The 23,637-nt window shown below is 33.6% G+C and overlaps 1 protein-coding gene and 1 non-coding gene across 6 annotated transcripts in view; both read left to right on the forward strand.

Moving 5' to 3' along the window:
* Positions 1-23,637, forward strand: part of TCF12 (transcription factor 12) — a 368,629-nt gene that overhangs the window by 128,516 nt on the left and 216,476 nt on the right. For 4 of the 5 annotated variants that reach the window (XM_045822244.1, XM_045822243.1, XM_045822246.1 and 1 more), the window contains exon 4: positions 12,666-12,739. In XM_045822244.1, the coding sequence (XP_045678200.1) occupies positions 12,666-12,739 (74 nt within the window). Of the gene's footprint in view, positions 1-12,665; positions 12,740-21,197; positions 21,258-23,637 lie in introns of all 5 variants that reach the window. The other variant, XM_045822247.1, reaches the window with a different exon arrangement.
* Positions 4,996-5,097, forward strand: LOC123808993. Its single transcript, XR_006783877.1, has one exon. It is a non-coding gene; the product is annotated as a U6 spliceosomal RNA (small nuclear RNA).

Raw genomic sequence — 23,637 nt, forward strand, 5'->3', positions numbered from 1 at the left:
GTAAAGAGGACGTATGACTCACAAAGCCTGGAATATTTAGTTGTCATTTACAAGAAAAGTGTACTGATCTGTCTGCCATAGAGATCCAAGAAATGAAGGCCAAGAGAGGGTCTTTATATTTTATGATTATGATAACCTTTGATGACCTGGAAGAGTTCAGTTTTTGAACTTTTGTAAACAAATGTAAACAAATGCCTTTTGTATGCCTGGTGTTTTGTTTTGCTGGTTTGGTCTAGGAAGAAGCTAAATGGTAGATAGTAACAAGAGATTCATAATGAGTGAGTGAATAAATTATAAGGAGTGAAATTGGACAGTGTATATTTTTGTTTTGTGGAGAAATGAGTGATGGCTTTTAAAGAGTATATGGCAGAGAATTTTATAGGTATGGGGTAAATATGAAGACAACATTTTTATGGAATTCTTCAGAGAAAGGCAGTTTGTTGCCATTACAGGAATTAATGGTCTAAGACTTGAACACAGGGAGTACACAGGCCTCATTACAGGAAATGAATAGAATTGTTTGTGGAATTAAGAATAGTAATTGCTCACACAGCTGTTTTTAAATAGCAAATTGTGTTAGGTAATCAGCAAAAATCTACTGAAACATACTTGATAGTTATTCAGAAGTTGCTTTATTGGTACTGACTTATGATCTTAATGGGCACTATAAAAACAAACTAAAAATCTTTGCATGAAGTTTTTACAGTGGTACAATACTATATGTTTTTTTTAAATGTGCAAAATGCAATTATAATGTTTTAATCTTCCTTTTCCGACCACCAAACCCAAATATAACTGTCTTATTCAAGAGAGCAAAAGCATGAACTTCAGGAGCTCAGGTAGCAATGAGGTGTTTTTTGAAAGGAATAGTATCTATTTGATTGCTTCTCTGTTTGTCTTCCTCCCTAGACAAAAAATGGAATGTTTTATCATATGGTTGGATTTAGGTCTGCTATTTTATATATTCCCTGTTTTTTCAATCTGAATTCTGTTCAACTATACTTCTTTCTTTTGGATTTGGCTATTTGTCAGGACTTCATTTTAACTTACTTGTTTCTTTAGTGATGCTTTTTAAAAGGCTCTCTAAGGGTGTTAATATACATAATTAACTTCTCACCGTCTACTTAGAATTAATATTGTACTACTTCATATAAAATGAAGACATTTTGTGACCTTATAGATCTATTTACCCCCACCCTGCCTTCCTTTATGTTGTGTTTGTCAAATAACTTTTAAAGAAGTTAAAGAGAAAAAATAATCTTTTATATTTATTATTTCTAATGCTCTTTCCTTCCTTGAGAGCCAAGATTTTTCTCTGATAACATTTTCTTCAGCTTGAAGAACTTCTTTTAGTATTTATTGTATTGCAGTTTCGCTGGCAGTAAGTTCTTAATTTTCTTTTATTTGAAAATGTATTTCACTTCCATTCTTGAAAGATATTTTTTTGACCTACATCTGTCCTATTTCTTTAAAGATGTGTTTGCGTATCTGCTGACATTCATAGTTTCTGATGACAAATCTGCAATAATTTGAACTGTTGTTCTTTTGTATGTATAATGAATGTATTTCTTTTTCTCCCACCAAGGTCTTCTCTGTATTTTTGCTTGTCAGAACTTTGACTATGATGTGCCTAGATTTGGGTTGACTTATTGTCTTTAATTGGTAAATTTGTGTCACCACATTTGTGAACTTTTTGGCCATTATTCCTTCAATTTTTTTCCCTTCCCTGTTCTTTTTCTCTCATTATGCTTATGTTAAACTTTTAAATATCTTTTCTTACATGTCTAAGGTCCTGATCATCTTCTTTTGATCTCTTTCCTGTTTATCCCATTGAATTATTTCTTTGATCTGACATCAAATTTACTCACTCTTTTCCTCTGTCATAGCTCCATTCTTTTCTTAAACCCATACAATATTTTTTTTTAGATTTTAGATACTTTGCTCTCTAAAACTTGCATTTGTTATTGTTATTTTTGTCTCTGGAATTTCCATGTTTTTAAATTTATTATAATCATATTTCCTTTACTTCATTTAGCATAGTTACAGTATCTGCTTTAGTGTCCTTGTCTGAAAATTGCAGTATCTCAGCCATTTTGAGGTTGGCCTCTCTTGGTAATCTTTTCCCTTGAGATTGGGTCACATTTCATTGTGAAGGATTGTCAGATTGTATTAAGGATATTGTGAATGTTATTTATGGAAATTTTGGTTTTTTCGTGTTCCTCCAAAGAGTTGATTTTCTTTTTTTAGTGAGCCATTAATTGGATTAGACTCCAAGTGAAAACTCTTTTACCTGTGTTTGGCAGCTCTTCAAATCTCAATTTGATTCTTTTGGCCTCAGCTGCAATTTCCCTTGGGCCTGCTCTGTGAATGTGTGCTCTAAAGCTCAGCCAAAAGACTTGGGTAGAGATATGAAGGGAGACCTTCCAGACTGGAATTTATTTATAAAAAATTGTGTATTCTTATACTTATCAAGACTTTTTTTTCCATTGCTCAAAACAGTTTTTGAACTTGTTGATTTTGATGCCTTTCAATGCTTCTGCCATTTTTTGTTTCACCTCTTCCACATTGGCAAACCATTTCCTTTTGAGGACTTTTTTCATCCAGGAAAACAAAAAAAAAGTTGTTTGGGGCAAGATCAGGTGAATAGGGAGGGTGGGCCAGGGGGTCATGCTGTTTGGGTCAAAAACTGCTAAACACTCAGAGCAGTATGGTATGGGCAGGTACACTCATTAATTACCCATCATGAAATGGGCAAAGGTGTTGAAAGAATGCTCAAAAAAAAAATCACTGAGGCTGAACACAGCCTTTCACAACACCACCAGCTGGTACACGGGAACAGATGGGTTCTTAGAACACTCACCTAGCGAGGGAAGCCTGTACTACAAGGGGCCCTCCCTCCAGAAGATAATTTCAGTTTTGGGGAGTGAATTCACTTTTTTATTTTTCTTCCTTTTGGGATTCTATCCTTACTTTTTGGAGACTATGGTTGTGCTGTCTCTGTCCTCTTTTTCTTCAAGCCAGAAAGACAGCTGCCTTTTATTGGGATTTTAGTTCTTACATACTATGGCTGCTGCTTGTCTGCAAGATAAAGCTTTAAGAATGAAAAATTCACCTGTGCTGACCTCTAAAAGCTGTTAAAAAGAAAAACTCATTCTGATCTCTTCTTCCCAGTTTATAATTCCAACCTAAGTCAGCTTGTTTCTTTTCACTCTCAAGAGCCTTTAGGTAGTTGTTTTATATTTATATACACCCCCACCCCTCCAGTTTATAGTATCTCTCAGGAGTTTACTGCATTATATTGGAAACTGAGTTCAGCAGGTCAGTTTTGAGATTTACTCCAACATATTTATTTGCAAACTGTTTTGAATAATACTATTCTCTTTAAAAATAGTAATTATTGGATCTTTTCTTTTTAACTTATAGTTACTGAATTTTTATAACATACTGTCATGTGAATGCCTTAATTTTATGTATTCTTAACTAGTTAGTTAACCTGTTGATGCAGAATACTGTACTTTGTTAGGTACCAGAAGAACATAGAGATGAACAAGATATGTTGCTTATTATAAAGTTTTATTGATAGGATATACATGGAAAAAATTATACTGTTCAAGCTATAATAAGTGCAAATTAATTTCTGAAAGTGTGATTAATTTAGAACTAGTTAATGGAGAATAGTTTCTCAGAGGAGGGCGTTTGATCTTAGGGTGATTCAAATTAGAAATTCTATGGGGGGTGATGAAGGTGGATATGAAGGAAGGAAGATGAAGAGGGCCTAGGAAACAAAAGAAATAGACTATAAATATGTGACAAGTCTTGGCATGTTTGGGGAGTGACTAACGTCTTGATGAGGTTGGAGCATTGAGTTTTGGGTAAGTACTGGAGCTGCAAATGTAGATTGAGGCTACCTTGCAGAATATTATGCTCAGGAGTGAGTGTTATTCCTGAAGCAGCAGAGGATCACATTTGAGGAGTGATTGGATGTGATCCAACTTGTGTTTATGGCAAGATAAGTGTGCTGGCAATGTTAACTGCAGATTGGAACAGAGACATAATAGAAGAATTAGCAATACACAGGACCTGATCCAAAGTACTATATACGTGAAGAGAACAAATTGGGATAGTTACTCAAAATATTGCTGAGGTAGAAATTAATACAATGAGTAACTGACTGATTAAAGGAATATAGAAGAAGAGTGTTAGCAAATTCAAGAGAATCACTAAATTTCGTACCACATTTGTAAATATCCCAACATCATGTTGAGTATATAAAAATTTTTTTGAACACTTCTTATTTAAAATTCCTTTTATAGCACTGTACTATAAGGTGATGCTATAGTGAATACAAAATGATTTTTCAAAGGGCATATGATCGAGGTCACTTCAAAGTAGTGGTACTTAAGTTCTGCGTGTGATTTACCCACCAAGCCTAGTGAGCTTTTAGGTTTCTCTAAAACTTTTAAATAATTTTTGCTCTTTGGAGGTAGTTATTTGTCTAGTTCATAGAGTCATTTACAATCTAACTGCTTCTCTCTGGAATTTTCAAAATATTATTCAGTTATTAAAAATATTGGTTTTGACTATTATATAAAGAGGAATGAGAAGCCAACAAATAGGGAGCCAGTTTCAGCCCTACTTTTGTTGAATGAATTGTATTATTTCCACTTCATACATTCATTTCTTCCATAAATATTAGTACCTACTGTGTATCAGGCACTATCTTAGGCATCATACATATAACAGTGAATAAGACAAATGACATTCTTTTTTTTTTTTTAATGAAGCTTTCAATGTACTAGGAGAAGACAGACAGTAAAACCTCCTCCCATAAGATGATATTTGAACAAAGACCTGAAGGAAATTAAGGGAAGGTACCATTCAGGTATCTGTGGGAAAGCACTTTATGAAGAAGGAAGAGCATGTGGAAAGGCCCTGAGGAGGAAGCATGCAGGGCCATGCTGACATAAAGTGACCCAAGAAAAACAATAGTAGTATTTGCTTCAGCAGCCCATATACAGAAATTGGAACAATACAGAGAAGGTTAACTTGGCCCTGTGCAAAGATGACACCCAAATTTGTGAAGCATTCCATATTTTTAGTGGGACAACTGTAATAGCATAAACAATAAAATATTTTTAAAGAATAATTTTCTTATATAAAAAAAGAAAGAATAGTAGGAGATGAAGGGAGAGAGGTTGCAGGCAGAACCTGTAAAACATTGCAGACCAGTGGATTAAATTCTGAATGAGATGGGAAACCAGTGGTAGATTTTGAACATAGGATTGTCATGATTTGAGTTGTTTTTAAAACTCATTCCAGTCCCCATGTAGAGAATACAAACTGTAAGAGGTGCAAGAAGGGAAACCTTCAGGATGCTATTGTAATAATAAAGGTCAGAGATGATGGTGGCTTGGACTAAAATGATCATGTTAAAAATAGAGAATCATAGGTCAGATTTTGGAAATGTTTATAAAATAGAATCTAATGGGACAGTACCACTGAAAGGCTGAGTAGGCAGATTATTTTGCTGAGACTGATCCAGAGTGAGAGAAAGGCATCAAGCCCCTTTAAAAAGAGTTGGCTGTCTTTAGTGTCTCTGTGGAAGAAAATAACTGGCAATGTTTTTAGGTGAGGACTTTGGTATTTAGACTGGAGAAGGGCAAGGCAGTTTCTCTCAGGTGCAGTGGGAGGGTTTTCATTGTCCAGAGACTTGACAACTAGTTGAGAAGTGGTTTAGAGACAGTTCAAGAGCTTTGTTAGGGTTAGAATGTCTCTTCTAGGTTACTAGACAGTTCCTGACGTGGTATAAAATACCTGCTTATGCTGTGGGAACTTAGTTTTAATCCTTGGCCATCATGTAATTTCTGTTTTTCTTAAAGAGGTAGACCTGCCATTTCTTTCCAATCATCTACTCTTCTTCAGTTAAATCACTGAAATATCCTTTTTAATTGTATCTTTACAGGGAATATATATATATATATATATTCACACACATACATACATATACATATATGCATATGTACATATATGTCGTGGCTAATCATAGTAACACAGTAAAATCACTGTGTTTGAAAGTCATTTTCAAAATTAGTTATTTTCTTGAAATTAGCCATACCTTATTCGAGTGTACTTTGGTACCAGAATATCTCTACCTGTAAATCTTTGTTCTCAATAATACCAAACAGAAATTGTCATTGAATTTTAGGGGGTGACCTGAAAAGGCAAATTCTTTTCATCTTTTTACTAGTCTTATTTTCTTGAATACTTAAAATAAACCTTTTTTAACAGTTGATTGTGCAGAATTTCAATTTTTATGAGTAAAAATTTCTATAACCAACCAGTTACATATTTTATATGAAGTAGCATGTCTTCTCTTAAATTTCTTTACAATTTTAGTATTTTCATAGCTTTCTGTTTTATTTGTCATTAATTATAGCAAAAAATAAAAGATTTGCTGTTGCATTCAATTGACCCTATTTCACAGTGAATTTCTAGAAAAACACATTGGTAGAGATTTATTTCATCACTATCAAAAATCTAAAAAACACAATAAAAATGGTGGTAGGTTTTTTGGATGTAAATTATTTTACAATTGATTGCAGCTTTTGAATTTTATCTAAAGGAATATCATTACTCCATAAATAAAACTGAGTAAAGAAACTATTGAAGAGCCACATTCAAACCTTTGGTTATCTGATATAGCTATCTCCAATGAGATTTTTTTATATCAAATCATTGATTGTATCACCGTATAGCAGAGAGCAATCATGCAAAGTATATTATCTTTCCCTGATTTATAGGCAGTAGGATGTGATTTTTATTGTAGTGCTACCAAGGCAGTGTGTGTGTGTGTGTGTGTGTGTGTGTGTGTGTGTGTGAGGGAGATAGTTAGGTGGCTATACAATTCCCAATGCTGTTACTCCCAACTTTAGCTTCTTTTCCACAGGGGTAGACCTGGTGGGTATGATGTCAAGCCCAGTGGCTACTGCTAACTTGTTTCTTCTTACAAGCTCTGCTTCAGGGCTATCCTAACTACTCTTCTCTCCATTCTTTGTATCGTTTTTCTTCCTTTCATTCCTTCTCGGCTCACTAGACTCCCTACTAGTACCTAAAATATTTTCCTAATTTCAAACCTGTTTCTCGCTGTACCCTCTTCTCCTAGTCTGGGTCAGTGGATATTTTGGTTATAGGTCTAGCAGCGGCAAATGGGAAGGAAAGGAAGTGGTCTGCAGCTTTGCTCCTCATTGACCCCTTTTACCTCCAGGCAGGTCTTGTCTGAACCTCACTAAACCTTGAGTAATGCTTTATGTACACAAACTCTGTACTTCTGGGGCCCATATGGGGGGAAACAGGTATTTACAGTATACAAAAATCACTTCCTCCCAAAAAAAATCTGTTTTCAGTTTTTGCTAATGGTTAAAAACTTCTGCAAGAAGTCCATGGTGCTCTGCTTGAAGAATGAAAGAAGGGATAGGATAGAAGCTGAGAGAATTTTATGATTGACACAAAAAAGAAAACAGTTTTGGTCAAAAACAAAAGATAGTGGCAGTGGAAAGGAAGCAGGTAGATTATAACTGAGTTCTTCATAGAAAAGAGAGTAGTGCCAGATGTTGAACTTTGCCAAGAAGTTTTCTTGCCCTTCCAAGAGTCTTGCTCTCTGACACCTCAAAAACTTGGTTTCTACCTTTTATTCCTTCTCTAGGGTCCCAGCCTCTTAAAGAATTGGCTGTGTACATAGTAATTTATGATTTGCTGTATTACTTTTTTTATTAATTGTTTTACAAAAGAAGGAAACAGGTTATTTCGTTGAATTTACAAGCCATTGTTTTTAGATAAATTATCTAAATTTTAGTACTTGTTCTTTACTGGAAAATATGAAATAAAAATAGTGTGCCTTTTAAAAGGGTACACATGGACTCAATTTACATTGGATTTTATTTAATTGGTTCAATTCAGAAAAGCATGTACTTGAGGTTCTATATATAAAAGATTAAAAAAGAAAAGGCTCATTTTAATCTCTGTATTAAATTATTCATTAACTTTTAATCTAACTAAGTAGGAATAGATTAGATTAATCAGAAAATTAAGCAAGACTCAAACTCTTTCTGCCACTTAATTATTCGTAAACTTTCTCTTACATCTACCAATTTAATCTGTCAGTTGTGGAACTTGCTTCCTAAAATTGTTGAATTGGTATAGATAGACTGGAAATGAGAAGGAAAGAAAATATTTGTCAGTGATGTTATAGATGCATCTTAGTAGAAATGTTTTCTCTCCTAATTACCATAATTGTAACTATGGTGTATTTTCTTGTCAGTAAGTACTTTTTCAGATTTTGATCAACATGTATAATTTTTGTATTAAGCTTATTTTCTGTGTGTAAGGTTTTTTTTTTCCTGCTTACCTTGATCTTATAGTTGAAGATTTGGAAAGTTGATTATTCCTGTCATATTTCTATGTTTGTACAGTCATTGTGTTCAGCAGAAAGGAGTCATTCATTGATGGTTAAGATGACTCTTGCCTTTGTCAGTGCCAGCCATGACCTTCTATTCAGAGTCTGGATATATTAACAATAAAACTATAGAGCTCTAAGTTTAAAACCTAGTCATATCCTTCTTATTCTATAGCATCCTTTGCGAATCCCCTACTATGTCCACTATTACTGGTATGTAGAACTCTTTAGCTGGTGGCTTAATTAACTATCATTTTATTTAATTAATCTTTGCTTTTCCTTCATGCTGTGGAAGTAATTACTGTCACTTGATGAAAATTGAGTATGTGTTTGCATAGAATTTCATACATCTCTTTTAAAGTTTGAAATGTTTTCTGTAATAGGCACCCATCTTTTCTGTATTATCTTTTACAAATGTATTTAAAACAACATAAAGTCCTCATATTTATTAATCATCTGATATAAGACAGTTCAGTCCTAAACCGAGTAAATTATGGTCAGATTATTTTCATTAGGATGAGATCACCAAATGAATTTCCATTATATGTTATTAATGTTCAATGAAAGCATGGTTTCTCCTACTTCCCCCATCTCCACCAATCTATTTTTTATCTCTATGAATTTGTACCTCATATAAGTGGAATCATACAGTTTGTCTTTTTGTGATTGGCTTATGTTTTAGCATTTGTAAGAATTTTATTTTTCTTTGTAATTTCAAAATTATTACTAAATATATCTATATTTGTATTTATGTATAAATATATTTATTTATGGAAATAAATAAGTTATTATGTAAATAAAAGGAGATCAGCAAAATGTTTTGCCAAGCTATATCACGATTCCCCTGATACCAAAAAGATATATATTTACAGAGTCACATATATCTGAATTTAACTGTGAGTAGAAAGTTAAATATTAGTTACTATGAAACTTCTCTAAGTGTCTATAAACCAACTCACATTTTTGCTTACACTATTTCTCAGGATGACAAATTTTATAAGTTTGTATTACATAAGAATATTATATTTAAATTTTAGGGCATTTCTGAATTTTTAATATTCTGGGATTTGGTAAAAGGATTTTTTTTTTCATTTAAAAAATATATTTTATTGAATATGTTATTATGGTAGTCCCATTTTCCCCTCCCTTTAGTTCATGTCATGTCATGTACATATAAGTTTTTTGACTTATACATTTCCTATACTATTCTAAACCTCCCCCTGTCTATTTTCTACCTACTACTTATGCTACTTATTTCCTGTACCCTTTCCCCCTTTCTTTCCCCCCCCGGCTGATAACCCTCCATGTAATCTCCACTTCTGGGATTCTGTTCCTGTTCTAGTTATTTGCTGAATTTCTCTTTGTTTTTGTTTTAGGTTTGGTTGTTGATAGTTGTGAGTTTGTTGTCATTTTACTGTCCATACTTTTGGTCCTCTTTTTCTTAGATAATCCCCTTTAACATTTCATATAATAAGGTCTTGGTGATGATGAACTCCTCTAACCTTGACCTTATCTGGGTAGTACTTCATCTGCCCTTCCATTCTAAATGGTAGCTTTGCTGGATAGAGTAATCCTGGATATAGGTCCTTCCTTTTCATGATTTTGATTGAATACTTTCCAGCCCCTTCTTGCCTGCAAGGTTTCTTTTGAGAAATCAGGTGATGATCTTATGGGAACTCCATTGTAGGTAACTGTCTCCTTTTCTCTTGCTGCTTTTAAGATTCTCTGCTTACCTTTACTCTTGGCTAATGTAATTATGATGTGCCTTGGTGTGTGCTTCCTTGGGTCCAACTTCTTTGGGACTTTCTGGGCTTCCTGGACTTCTTGGAAGTCTCTTTCCTTCTCTAGATTGGGGGAGTTCTCCTTCATTACGTTTTCAAATAAGTTTTCAATTTCTTGCTCTTCCTCTTCTCCTTCTGGCACCCCTATGATTCGGATGTTGGAATGTTTAAAGTTGTCCTGGAGGTTCCTAATTCTCTCCTCATTTTTTTTGAAAAATATATGTTAGTCACTGTTTCTTCACTGTGTTCTGGTTGAATGTTTATTTCTTCCTTCTGGTTTAAACTGTTGATTTGAGTCCCAGTTTCCTTCCCATCATTGTTGGTTCCCTGTACATTTTTCTTTATTTCACTTTTCATAGCCTTCATGTTTTCCTCTATTTTGCTACCATACTCAACTAGTTCTGTGAGCATCCTGATTACCAGTGTTTTGAACTGTGCTTTTGATAGGTTGGCTATCTCTTCATCGCTTAGTTGTATTTTTTTGGAGCTTTGACCTGTTCTTTCATTTGGACCATATTTTTTTTTGTCTCGGTGCACCTGTTATGTAGTAAAGGGTGGAGCCTTAGGTCAACTTTCTTCTTTTTAAAGGGTAGATGCTACATTGTATGTATACCACATTTTGTTTATTCATTTGTTTTTCAATAGGCACTTGATTTGCTTTCACCTTTTGGGTATTATAAATAATGCTGCCATAAACATGGGTGTACAAATATTTGAGACCCTGCTTTCTCGGTAGCCAATCTTCTTTTGTATTTTACTTTGTCTATTTAGTATTTAAAAAGCTTACCTTATATAGAAAAATAATTGCAAATGGAAAGTATTATTTTAAAAAGAAAGTAGTTTCATGTAAGTGGATTTTGTTGGTTTTGGTAGCCTTTGTCTTGAATTGGGTATCATGGGAATTTTGTGTGCTGATGTACAGTGTTAATTGTGAAGAAATGCTTGGAAAGTCACCCACAGGTGATATTAGAGAGATGGTACCAAAGTATGTTTTTATAAGGTACTTCCCAAACTTAGAATTTTTCTTAAATCTAGAATTTTAATAAGAATTCTCCAAGAATGAACAAAACATTTTGTGTTTTTATACATAACCTCCATGTTTTCAAAGCTTTGGGTTCACTTGAAATTGTGCCTGGAGTATAATCTATAGTTAGGTACCCATTGTTTCTCTACATTGTTTTTAAAAACTTTAAAAAATACATGTTAGTCACTTGATAACAGGAAGTACAGATTCATTAAAAGAATTAATTAGGGTCCTACTACGTGATTAGTGTAGTAGATTCTATTTTGGGAACTGACTTCCCTTTCCCTACTTTTTGTCACTTAACCCTTCAATTGATGTATCAGTCCCTATGAAAGAGCTTTGGGAATGCTCACTAGTTATTGGGGACTTTGGGGCATTTAACTAACTATACATCACTTTCTCATCTAAATCACAGAGGACTTAAAGGAATTTTTTTTTTTTAAGAAAAAGAGGTTCTAAACTTATAGAGTGTTTCTTTGTAACATCTAGAGTTTTTTCATGCAAGAATGAAAAAAACCTAACTATTTGTATTTCGTTATAAAAAGAAGCTCAGAAAGGCTAGGTGTAGAGTATACCCTGTTCAGGAGTCAAGGAAGAAAAAGACTGGTCCTCAAAACAGAAAAGAGAGGAATGGCTGGATTGAGAGATCTGCTCTTTCAACTTTTCCTGGGGACTGATTGGAAAGTGAAAATAATGGAACTAAAGCTTCAGAAGGTACATTCAGGAACACAATGAATTGTTTTGTTTCTAATGGTTACTGATCCTCTCTCATTTTGACTTTTCTTTTGCAATTTTCGTAGAAGTGTATCTACTCATTTGGATTCAGATTTTAGAGAAAATTTTACTAATGTGAGTTATCACATCAATTTGATTAGTTTTTGATCAATTTGATATAATGTTGATTTGATATAGTTTGATTAAGAATAATCAGTGCTCTGATAGAAACCAGTTTTATTAACTTGAACAATTATTTGCTTCATTTTTAAGGTTTATCTTTAAGAGCTGAATTCTTCCGATTTTCATGTAGGGTAGCACTACTAAACTATAAAAGGCCGTGTGGATTCATCTACTCTTAGAAGTTGCAATGGATGGGGATAAAAGATGGAGAGGCCTAAATTATGCCCTATTCTAAACACACCTTTAGAATAGGGCATGATTTAGGTGTCTCCAAAGGTGTATTGTGGTGCAGAAGTTCTACAGTGTATGTAGGGAGTTTTATGAAGTAGTGATGAGTATGCTCTTACATAACTTATTTTCCACAAGTTTCAGAGACAAGGATTGATACAGCCAGTTCCACACAAATGCATATGCCATTCGCTGAATTGTACTCTTCTGCTATATCATACCAAAGAAACATCCATCATAGTATCCTTTTGGATTTATATCCTTCACTTTCTTCTCTCCTTAGGTATGGATGAACGAGGAAGTACGACATCTTGGGGAACAAGTGGTCAACCAAGCCCCTCTTATGACTCATCTAGAGTAAGTTTGCTCATCAACCCTTGATTACAACTGTAAACATAATTTGCCAAATAAGTTCTTTCATATATGAACTCAAGTTCTTAAAGAGAAATGAAGATTAACTTATTTTCATTAGAATGTAGAATACCCAGTACCTTCATAGTAGATTTAAAATTCTTTCCATTAACTATCAAATGTTGAGGATTTATTTTATCTCCTAAAATGAAGAAAACATTCCTGGTGTAATTTCTACACCTGGACTACTTATAATAGCCTTTACTAAAATTGGAAGAGCTTGGAATGCCTCACTAAGTATTCTCCATAAATAGCCATTTTCCTTCATGTATTGTTTATTTGTTTTTAGAGATGGCACTAGCTTTCAAAGTACCAGCTTCCACTCTCCTCTCTTCCATTCTTGCTCCAGTAGTCATCAGCTGTTTATATCAGGGACTCTATAGCCCTGTCTCTTGGAAGCATATCAAAACACGTAATAACAGTTGACATTTCTTGGTTGGCAGTTATGAGAAAATAGGACCAAGCTAACATACTGCTCACTGAAAGGTCAACAGATTAGAGCTTCTTCCAACAATGAACAAACAGAAAATCCTCCAAATCTTAAAAAAATTTAAACTGAGGGATTGAAAATTAGACCAAAGAATTGGTGATAATATTAAACGCTGTGTTCCCAGACTTCCTAATAAATTGGTGAGGTTAAGAGGTATGTTTTCCAAAAGGTCATATTTTGAATGATTAATGAACATTTATTTCTCTCAGAATTAACCAAGAGAAGATAGACAAGCATAAAATTTATGGTTACTTACCCCTAGAAGCAAATTGTCTTTAAGTGGAAGGAAAACTGATTTATGTGATTGGAGTTCATGGTCTCCAAATGGGTTATGTTTGGCATTGAAAAATTCTTACTTAAAGTACTTATTCAAGTATGTGGTTTTGCTTTACATGGGCTGTAGCCTATGTTTAATTTATTCCAAATAACTTCACAAAGAACTAGGATAGTCATTTATAATCCAAAAAGATATAAAGAGTGACTGTTAAGAAAAATTTTAGTGTTTTATTTTTAGAATCAGTGCTGAGAGAGCTGGTTGTAGTGTAAAAAGCCCTGCCCTGTATCACAAGACTTAGATTTACTATCTACTCTGCTATGAATTTGACATTTACTCTTGGATACCTTATTTTTATTTTGGGGATAGTTCAGCTGGTTCATATCCAGATTTTCTTCCACCTTTAAAAGTTTTTGATTTTTTGAATAATATTACAAATAGAAAAGGTAAGTTTCCTGTTTATATTTTGAAGTAAGGATTTTACATAGTGGGGAACACAATACTATTCATTACTACTGGATTATTTTTCTTTTTAATTAAATATATTGGGGTGACATTAATTAATCACATTACTGTATGTATAATGCATGCCCATGTTTTTAGCACAGACTTTCAGGAAAAAAGTCTTTCATTTTAATTTTTTAAAAGATTTTATTTATTTTTAGAGAGAGAGTAAGGGAGGGAGAAAAAGAGGGAAGGAAACATCAGTGTGTAAGAGATACATCAGTGGGTTGGTTGCCCACTGCACGCCCTCAACTGGAGACCTGGCCTGCAACCAGGCATGTGCCCTGAGTGGGAATCGAACTGGCGATCTTTTGGTTCACAGACCAGCTCTCAGTCCACTGAACCACAGCAGCTAGGGCTTGAATTAATTAAGTAATTAATTAATATCTAGAAAGAAAATTGATTGTCCAGGGTATTATTTTGCATACAGATATTATTATTGCTTTCTAGAGTTATACTTTTAATACATAAGCATAAATAAAAATTAAAAACACTTATATAAATACAGAATTAGTATTATCCATGTATAATGCGCATCCTTATTTTTCCCTCAAAAATTTGGGCACAAAAATATGCATTATACATCACAAAATATGCTACCTAGGTTTCGGGAGTATAATTCTATGATCATTTTCTTTCAGAGACTTGAGTTACTGTGTGATAACATGCTTTTGTACCTTATGTGTACTTCCCTTTCAAGCTTTCGATTTTTTTTCTGTTTGAGTACTAAAGAGGATTTTAGGAGAAGAGAACATGATAATGTGTCCAAATATTTATATGTATCAAGATCTTGAAATGAAGTTTGCTTCTAAAGATGGACTTCAAAGCAAATCTTGCTTTTTCTTTTTGCTATTTGACATACAGTTGAAACATAAATGTCATTTTTTAGTTATTACTACTTTTGACTATACTGTGTCCAGTGAGAAGTTAAATTTACTTCATAGTAACATAGAAGTTAAATTTATTTTATAGTAAACTTCATAGTAAACATAGAAAACTTTTAAACATAGTTTTCTATTTTTAAAAATAAGATTAATCCCTAGATATTTTCAGTCTGCCATGCCAATGTATATGTATTTTCTATGTGTGTATAATACACACATATTTCTATCTGTGTACTGAGAGATCAGACAGAGTGGTGATTTAATGCTGTCCTTCTTAAGTTTTGTTCATATTGAAATCCACGTTTCCACTAACTCTTCTCCTATCCTAGTCATAATTTTAAATCTAAAATAATTTAGTGAGCTAGTTATGTTTCATTTACAATTTCAAATCATTTATTTTTACCCTGAGCTCTTCTCAGCAGCAAAGACATTTATCGATGTGTTTGAGACTCTCCTCAGCAGTTCTTTATGGGAAGATTATCTATTTTGGGGGGTTTTATTAATAAACACCATTCACTATCTTGGCCATTATTTTCATAAGCTAAGAATGGATATATTTTGTTAATGAGAATCTCAGTTAACCAAAGTACATAATTTTCCTGAGTATTTTAGTATGTTGAGTTTTTTAAAATTCAGAAACAAGTATTGGTGTTGGCTAAAAATCATTTTGATATATTTCAGTAAAATTGTAATTTTAGTAAATAATTTTTTGCAGTACTGTAAAACCATATTTGGCATATGTACTCTATTAATACTGCATATTGCTATGTATTTTACTTTGTAAGATTGTCCATACAAAATCATATGGGTTGAACTTTTTATTTAACAGCTTTCAAGGGGAATGTTCTCATCATTGTGTTTGTCTGTTACCAGTTCTTTCAGAAGTAGGAAAAGTCACTCTAGCAGGGCTCCTGTTGTGTCTGGTGTGTCTTCCCAAATCCACTAGAAAAGTAGCCTCACAATGTACAGGTGGTATGGTTGAGTTTCTGGTTATCAGAATTACTACAGCACAGCATTCAGTGCAGAATTTTTTTAGGCAGACACAGAAATACTTTACCTAATAGTGGCTATAGAAGAAATGGTTGGCATTCTTAGGAAAATGTGGAGATGAGACAGAACATGTTTCAGACACTCAGAGGTAAGTAGCATAGTATTTGTGGTGTGTATCTCAGACCTCTCTACTTTAGTTAGAGTCCTGGTCTCTGCACCATTGACCTACTACCTAGGTACAGAACAAAAACACATATGAACAAATAAAAACATCGTGATATGACTAGCACTGCTAATTCAGAAATATGTGTTAGTAGTGATCAAAGTTAAAGCAACAGAGATTGAAATGAGCAATTAAAATCTCAGATAGTTTAGATGTGGGTAAAAGGTATAGTTAATGAGTTTGTCCTGCCACTTTCTTATTTTTTTTATTCTTTCCTGAAAACAAATGTTTTCTATATTTGACTTTATATTAGGCATATAAAGGTCAGAGAATAGCATATAAAGGTCAGAGAATATCACTATTTCTCTTAATAACTATAGTGTTAATGGTTTATTTCCGTTTCAGTTTTGTTTTTCTTCTTTAGAAGGCTTTGGCTAAGAGCACAGACTCTGGAACCAGACTGTCTGGGTGTGAGTCCTGTTCCTGCCACTTAACTACCTGCGTGATTCTTGACCAGTTACTTACATTCACTGTATCTCAGTTTACTCATCTGGGAAATGGGATAGTGTGGTGTGATTACTTTGAAAGGTCATTGTGAGGCCCTGGCTGGTGTGGCTTAGTGGATTGAGTGCCAGCCTATGAACTGAAGGGTTGCTGCTTTGATTCCCAATCAGGGCACGTGCCTGGATTGTGGGCCAGGTCCCTAGTTGGTGGCATGTGAGAGGCAACCACACTCTGATGTTTCTCTCCCTGTTGTTCTCCCTCCCTTCTCCTCTCTCTAGAAATAAATAAATAAAATCTTAAAGAAAAGGTCATTGTGAGGAATAAATGAGATAGTATATGTAAAATGCTTAGTGTCTGTTTATAAATGTTGACTTTTAGGTACATCAGAATTCATCAGTTAAATTTATATGTAACAATTAAACAAATCAATGAATACATTTGCAAATGTGTTTCATTCTAAGTAGAATGAGTACGAATTATTTGCTGATTCAGTGATAATATACTTTTACTTCTTTTAGTTGTGTAAAGGACATAAGTGAAATTGATTTCCTTCCCCTTCAGTTGTTCCTTTCTTGAGAATGCAGGATTCTTCTGACAAAAACTTTAACATAAAAGTTTTAGTTTGTTTAGTACAATACTTTATACAAAAGGGGTGCTCCATACATATTTGCTGAATATAATCAAATATGGGAAGAATTGTTAAATTTACTAGATTATGTTTAGAGATCAAGGAAGGAAAGTAATGAAGTTGACTTAAGATGGTGAAGCTTAAGGTGGATGGTGATGGTATTAACAGCAATAGGCCTTTCTACTAACAAATTGTTGCTATGATTGATGACACTATATAGTGGAGCATATTATTTAAGATTACAGCCTCTGGAGAGTTGTACTCTGTGACCTAGGACACGTTACTTAACCTCTTTGTGTCTCAAGATTCTCGTGTCTAAAATTATGATGATTTTATACATATTTTGTATAGAGTTTTGGTAAAGATGAAATGTAACAATAGCTATTGAGTATTTCCTTTATTCATGTAATAAATGAAAGTTGCTAATACTATTATTAGCACCATTATTATTACCTTCAAATATTTAATATTTCATTGTGCATTTTAATGGATGTACTTCCTCATGTGCAAATTTTATTTCTGAAATGCAGTCTGATCATTTTAGTTCATGGAAATTCCAAAGGGTCATCTTATGTTGGTTTTATTGCCTCAGCTCTCCTATACAACCTGGGCCAAGCTCACAATACTGAAGTGCCATTGGGGTTTGTACTCTGGCCTAGGGGTTAGGATGGCTCTCACAAGAGAAAGAAGTGTTCTTGTTGACACTCTTTTGTAAGGTAGAATTTTTCATTTCTTAATTTAAAAGGTAGAGGAGTTCACTGGTAGGTAACTACTAATAGAAATTATATTTATAGACACCATTGATGACAAGGAGTTGGCATTTTAATCATGAGCATTTTTCAGGTTATATATAATCTATTATGGTAGTTATTTTTGGAAAAGAAGTAGCATTCAGTTGAATTGGGTTTGAGTGCTTATTTTTTTCTAATTGTTAAATTTCTACCATAGTTTTCCCCTTCTTTTTATAACATGGTTTGTAGAGTGAAACAATCATGTATGTTGCTCTTCCTTTTGTCCCTATTTTGCACTATTACAGAGTTTTCAAAATTAGAAGGTATATTAGTTATTTACATCGAGTGCTTTTTTTTCATAGATGAGGAAACTAAGACTTAATGAGTTTGAGATTGAGCTAGTTTGTGATGTATGCTTTTGATACAAAGTGCCCATGAGATTTGGCTGGATTGTGAATTCTATGCTAGTACTTTTTAACCCTCTTACTTTAGTATTTCCAACTCAGAGAAAAACTATCTTAAATTTTCTGTCATATACTGAAGGAATGATAAAAGAGAAAGTAGAAAGGTGAAAGAGAAGAGGATCTGTAGTTGATAGCCCAAAAGAGGACACTGGACATGATATGGTAAAAAGAAATTTGCTTAGAAAGTATGGTGTATTGTGAGGCAGAATAGCATAGAATTTAAGAGCTTGAATTTTGAAATCAGGTTGTCTGGGTTCTATTTTTGGTCCCCTACTTCTTAGTTATATGACCTTAAGCATATTATTTCTCTTTACCTCAAACTTTTTTTATTTTCTTTTTTTCATTGATAGAATTGGGGGAGTTGGTACTAATAATAACTACCTTATTAAGTTCCGGACATAAGCCTATTAGTGGAGAAGGGGAAAACCAGTTATGTGGTGATGAGTTGGCTTTAAACTACTTGGTTTAGCTGCTGTATATGACTCAGCACAGAGTAATTTCAGGGACTTTCTATTAAGGGATAAATAGTAGGTACATTTTGAGGTCTTTTATTTTAATGATTTCTGTTGCCTGTCTCAATAAAGGGATATGAAGGTTTGGTTTATTTAAAAAACATCAGCAGTGGCCAGTTTTCAGACCAGTTTTCAGGAATACACATGAGTGGCAGCTTGATAAACCAGGTTAACTAAAGAGTAAAAATGTAAGGATACAAGGACTTAGGAGTTGCCCTAGCCTCCTAAAAGTCATATACAAAGCCATATAGATCAGATACTTGGACTAAGGGAAAGCAAAATAAAATAAAAATTTAACTAGAGCAAACATATATCTTTCGGCTTCTGTTGATGTAGTTTTCCTTTTGGAAATTGAGTTCATAAGGTTTTCTGGATGCATTTACTTCCAGATGTGGCTAAAGGACTCCTGGACCATTTCTGCCAGATGTAGTTAAAGGACTCCTGGACCATTTCTGCCAGATGTAGTTAAAGGACTCCTGGACTATTTCTGCCAGATGTGGCTAAAGAGATCTTTAATTTTGCTCAGCGCTCTCTCCATTCTTAACAGGGTTTCAGTTTCTTTTCGTTCATGTCGAAGAGCTAGGCTAAGAGCCACTCTATAGTTTGATAGGTAGTGAGTTGGAGATGGATGGGGTGACAGAGTCTTAGTTCTCCTCACATGCTGTCTATAAAAATAGACATAGGTGTCCTGGCTGGGTTGCTCAGTTGGTTGTAGAGTCATCCTATGCACCAAAAGGTTGTGGGTTCCGTCCTTTGTCAGGTCACATACCTAGTTATAGGTTCAATCCCTGGTCAGGGCACATACAGGAGGTAACTGAGCTGTGTTTCTCACCTGTCTCTTCCTCTTTCTCTCTTGAATAAAACATATCTCCAGGTGAGGATTTAAAAAATGTGCAGAGATCATTTTTGACCCCAGGAAGGATTATACTGGTCAGAGTTTTGGGAGAACTTGGTGTGTAGTTCATTTACATTTTACAGTAGAGGCTTTGGGGATGTCTAGGGGTAAAGAGAACCTGTGGTTTTCTTTTTCCAGCAGAACATGATGGCATGGAAACCACCATTGTAAATAAGGATGATAATGTCGTCTGTCTGCTTTTAAGTAGCTTGTGGCTTATTGTGGTCCCCAAGTTTTAAGATGCTTATGTTTTTAAATGCTCTCAGTTTCTTTCTTAATTGTAAAACATGAATAAAGATATGTCTTAGAGTTCAGGAAATATGGTTGGAAATACAAGTCATATTTACCTAAAGAGTGAAATAAATTATAAAACCTTAACTCTATTAAGGTAGCAAACAATTAATTACCAGATTAATTTCATTGATAACTGTGAGATTACAGGAGAGGGCAAGATTACTTTGGGTAGTCAGGAAAAGATTTAATAGAAGAGGAAGTGTTTGAGTAGGACAGACAGTATTTGTACAATATGAATAAAGTTGAAGTAAAGGCAACTTTCTGGAAATGTGGAATGATGAAACCACAAGTACAGATTCCTCCCAAATTACAAAATTCAGTAAATAGGAAAACAGTTTGCTTGTAGGTAAATGATGTGAAAAGGCAAGTAACCTTTCTGTAGAAGAATATAGTACATTATTTGGGAAGTAGAGAGCCAGTTAAAAATAGACTTTTACACAGGTAATGACACAGAGTGTTTTAAAATCAGTATGTTGTGGTATGAAGGATGGAACCAAAGTAAAAGAATGACAAGAAGTAAGATAATCTGGTAAGATGTTACGACACAGACCCACTTGCTGTGAGCTAAAACTTGGATTGGGATGGTAAGATCAAGATCACAAAATAATGGAAAGAAGAGAAATGTCACAAAGGGAAAAACCTGACATACTTGGTAACTGAGGAAGATATAAAACCATATAGATGTACTGCCCCCTAGAATGACGACTGCCAAATTAAACTCCGCGTGTTTTTTTTTTTAAGCTTTGAGAGGTTAGCTATGGTTGTGTTATACAGCTACCAGATCATCCGATTTTGATAGTTTTCCTTATAAATGGGAAAATGTAGCTGTGTGAATAAAAATTAAATGAAATAGTTTACCCACTGACCCTCATTTGTCAGCATTGATGTGTAGTAAAGATTAGTGTTACTCTCCTTTAGGTAGATACTTCCTTTCTCTAGTTTGTTTATTGTTTCCTTTTTTATTTTTAAAGGGGAAAGTGGTGTAGGTTTTATAGCTAGTAGGAGTTCAAATGCAATAATTAGAAAGGACACACAAATTTTGAAATAGTATTTTATGCCTCTTGATCTCAGGTACAAAACACGAGATGAAGCAGTTAAATAGCAAAGCAAGACAGGAGGGACAGAATTAAAGTAAGTGTTTCCTATATATTGCATCTGTGTTCCCATTAATCTCTGTTTTGTTATGTAACTGCTCCTTCTGAATGTTGTGAATGTGAAGAAAACTGTGGGTAAGAAATGGGTGTATTTTAAAGTTAGGGTTAAATAAACCCATGAGGGAAATGTTTGTAACACTTGGTTGCATTCAAAATAGCACCTGCCTATATATTGTAATCTTAATGTTCTTCGATAAGAAAATAATTGAGTTAAGATGATATAAGCTCCTTTAAATCTCTTGCCAATGGATATTTAAAATGAAAGAAGTCACGTACCTATCAGATTGTCCAGGGTTCATGTTAAGCCAGTCAAACTTATTTTTTCAGTATAGCCATTCTTCTAAGGACAGTGCCTGTTGAGATGCTCTAATACAAATCTTTTGGAAAGAGCCTTTATATCAGTTTTTCACCTCACTGTGAGTTTTGCTAACTTTGTATGCCTGTGAAATAGCAATTCTCTCTTTTTTTCTAAACATTGTTTAGTCTTTGAAGTTAATAAGTAGAAGTCAAAATATAAATCTTTGAATCTCTTTTGTGTCTCTTCTTATAATTGTTGAGGTCTTACTTTCTGCAGCTTTTAAATTATTTCCTCTAAACTTAGAAATAATTGAGGACAGACTCTGAGCTAAATGTATTTTTAAGCATCCTTAGCCTATTTCATTAATAACAATAATCATAACTAGCATTTGTCACAGTATAGTTTAAAACCTTTTACATGTTGCCTATCCTAAGTTTCAACCCAGTCACAAATCATTTTTAAAATCCTGTACATTTTAAAGGTTGAGGGAATTTAGGTTTAGAGATGTAGAAAACTTAACCAGATATTAAATATCTAAGACTAATACAGCTCTAAATTACTGTCTTTTTCTATCATATTATACTTGCCAAAGTATAAAAGAGATCCCAAGACAGTTGTTATTTCTACTTGTCAAGGACTTTAAAGATAGATATTTTAGAAGTTGTAACATGCTATCATTACTTCTTACACAAATATTACTCATTTTTATATGTAAAAAAAGCCATGTAATAAATCAGATAAGTTTGCTTCCTGGTTTTACCATATTTGACCTTGGAAAAGATAAAATACTTAATTTCTGAGCCTCAGCTTTATCACCTCCAAAGAGATTTATTGCATAAGATATGTGTAAGAATTAAATGGAGGAAGTTTTATAAAGTCATGAGTACAATATCTAGAATTTAAGTAGTATATGTGTTTCTCTTTTTACATTGTCTCATGAGAAGTATACAGATCCCTTACAAAACCATGTCAGGAATTTTACATATCTTGGATGCTCCTCAGGGAGAAAGCTGTTTTGAATTTTTGGAGTATGTCCTAAACAAGATGAGGGACTATTACACTTTTTAAATACTCACAAATAGTTTCTATAAGTCAGAAAAATAAGTTATGTTTACCAAACTGAAACTATTGGAAAAGTTTATTGCATTAAAGATCTTGGAATGTAAAATTATTGGGGGGAGGTAGGTAACCCAGATTCTTAGGGATGTAGACTAAAAGAAGAGGTTTCAGTTTCTGAAATCTGTTTTAAAGGATATTTATATCACAAGGTAATTATAAGACCTAAATGAGATTATGTAGTTAAATACAGCATAATCAGTTAATTTTAGTTTCTTTTGTGATGTACTTTTGTTGTCATATATTTTATGTTGTCATATATGTTGTCATTTCCTGAGAATAACAAGTTTGGAAAATTTTCCTTCAACACACTGAACTGATGCTTAATCTTTTGTGCTATCAAATGAAATAATTATTTGGTTGTAGTTTTATGTAATAATCAACATGCTCCATTTTGCATAGAGCAGAATTTATTCTTATTTAGTATAGGAAATTAAGTGATTAAACAATAAAGTACCGCTGTCCTGAACCAAATAATCGTATTTGCATTGGTGATACCATTATATTTCATTGAGTTTATACTTTTCTGAGTTAGTGCTCTGTAAATATTGTTCTTGATTTGCCACTAAGTCTGCCTTACTCTTTTAGATAACTTTTCTTTAGTATCTTTCTTCCCACTTTGGAATCTTACAGTCTTCTTTTGGATTTCTGTACTCTTGTTTGTGGGGTATTCACATTCTTTCTTCAACTTTTTTGTTCATGAAGCATTTATTGAGATTCCACTATTTTGTGTTCACTAGAATTAGTTGGGCAAAACAAAAATTATTAGTTCACATACCCTGGGCAAAAGTAGTGCCCATTCTCATGAGGAAAACAAATTATTATACTATAGAAAGATAAAAGTTCTAATAATGATGGCCCAGGGAGAGTAGAAGCACAGAAATAAAAGCAGTACTTAGGTTATGAAACCTCAAGGGCATACCAAGTGAAAATGATGATCTAT

The sequence above is a fragment of the Phyllostomus hastatus genome, unplaced genomic scaffold, assembly GCF_019186645.2.
Source record: "Phyllostomus hastatus isolate PE091 unplaced genomic scaffold, TTU_PhHast_1.1 phas_scaffold_501, whole genome shotgun sequence".
NCBI lineage: Eukaryota > Metazoa > Chordata > Mammalia > Chiroptera > Phyllostomidae > Phyllostomus > Phyllostomus hastatus.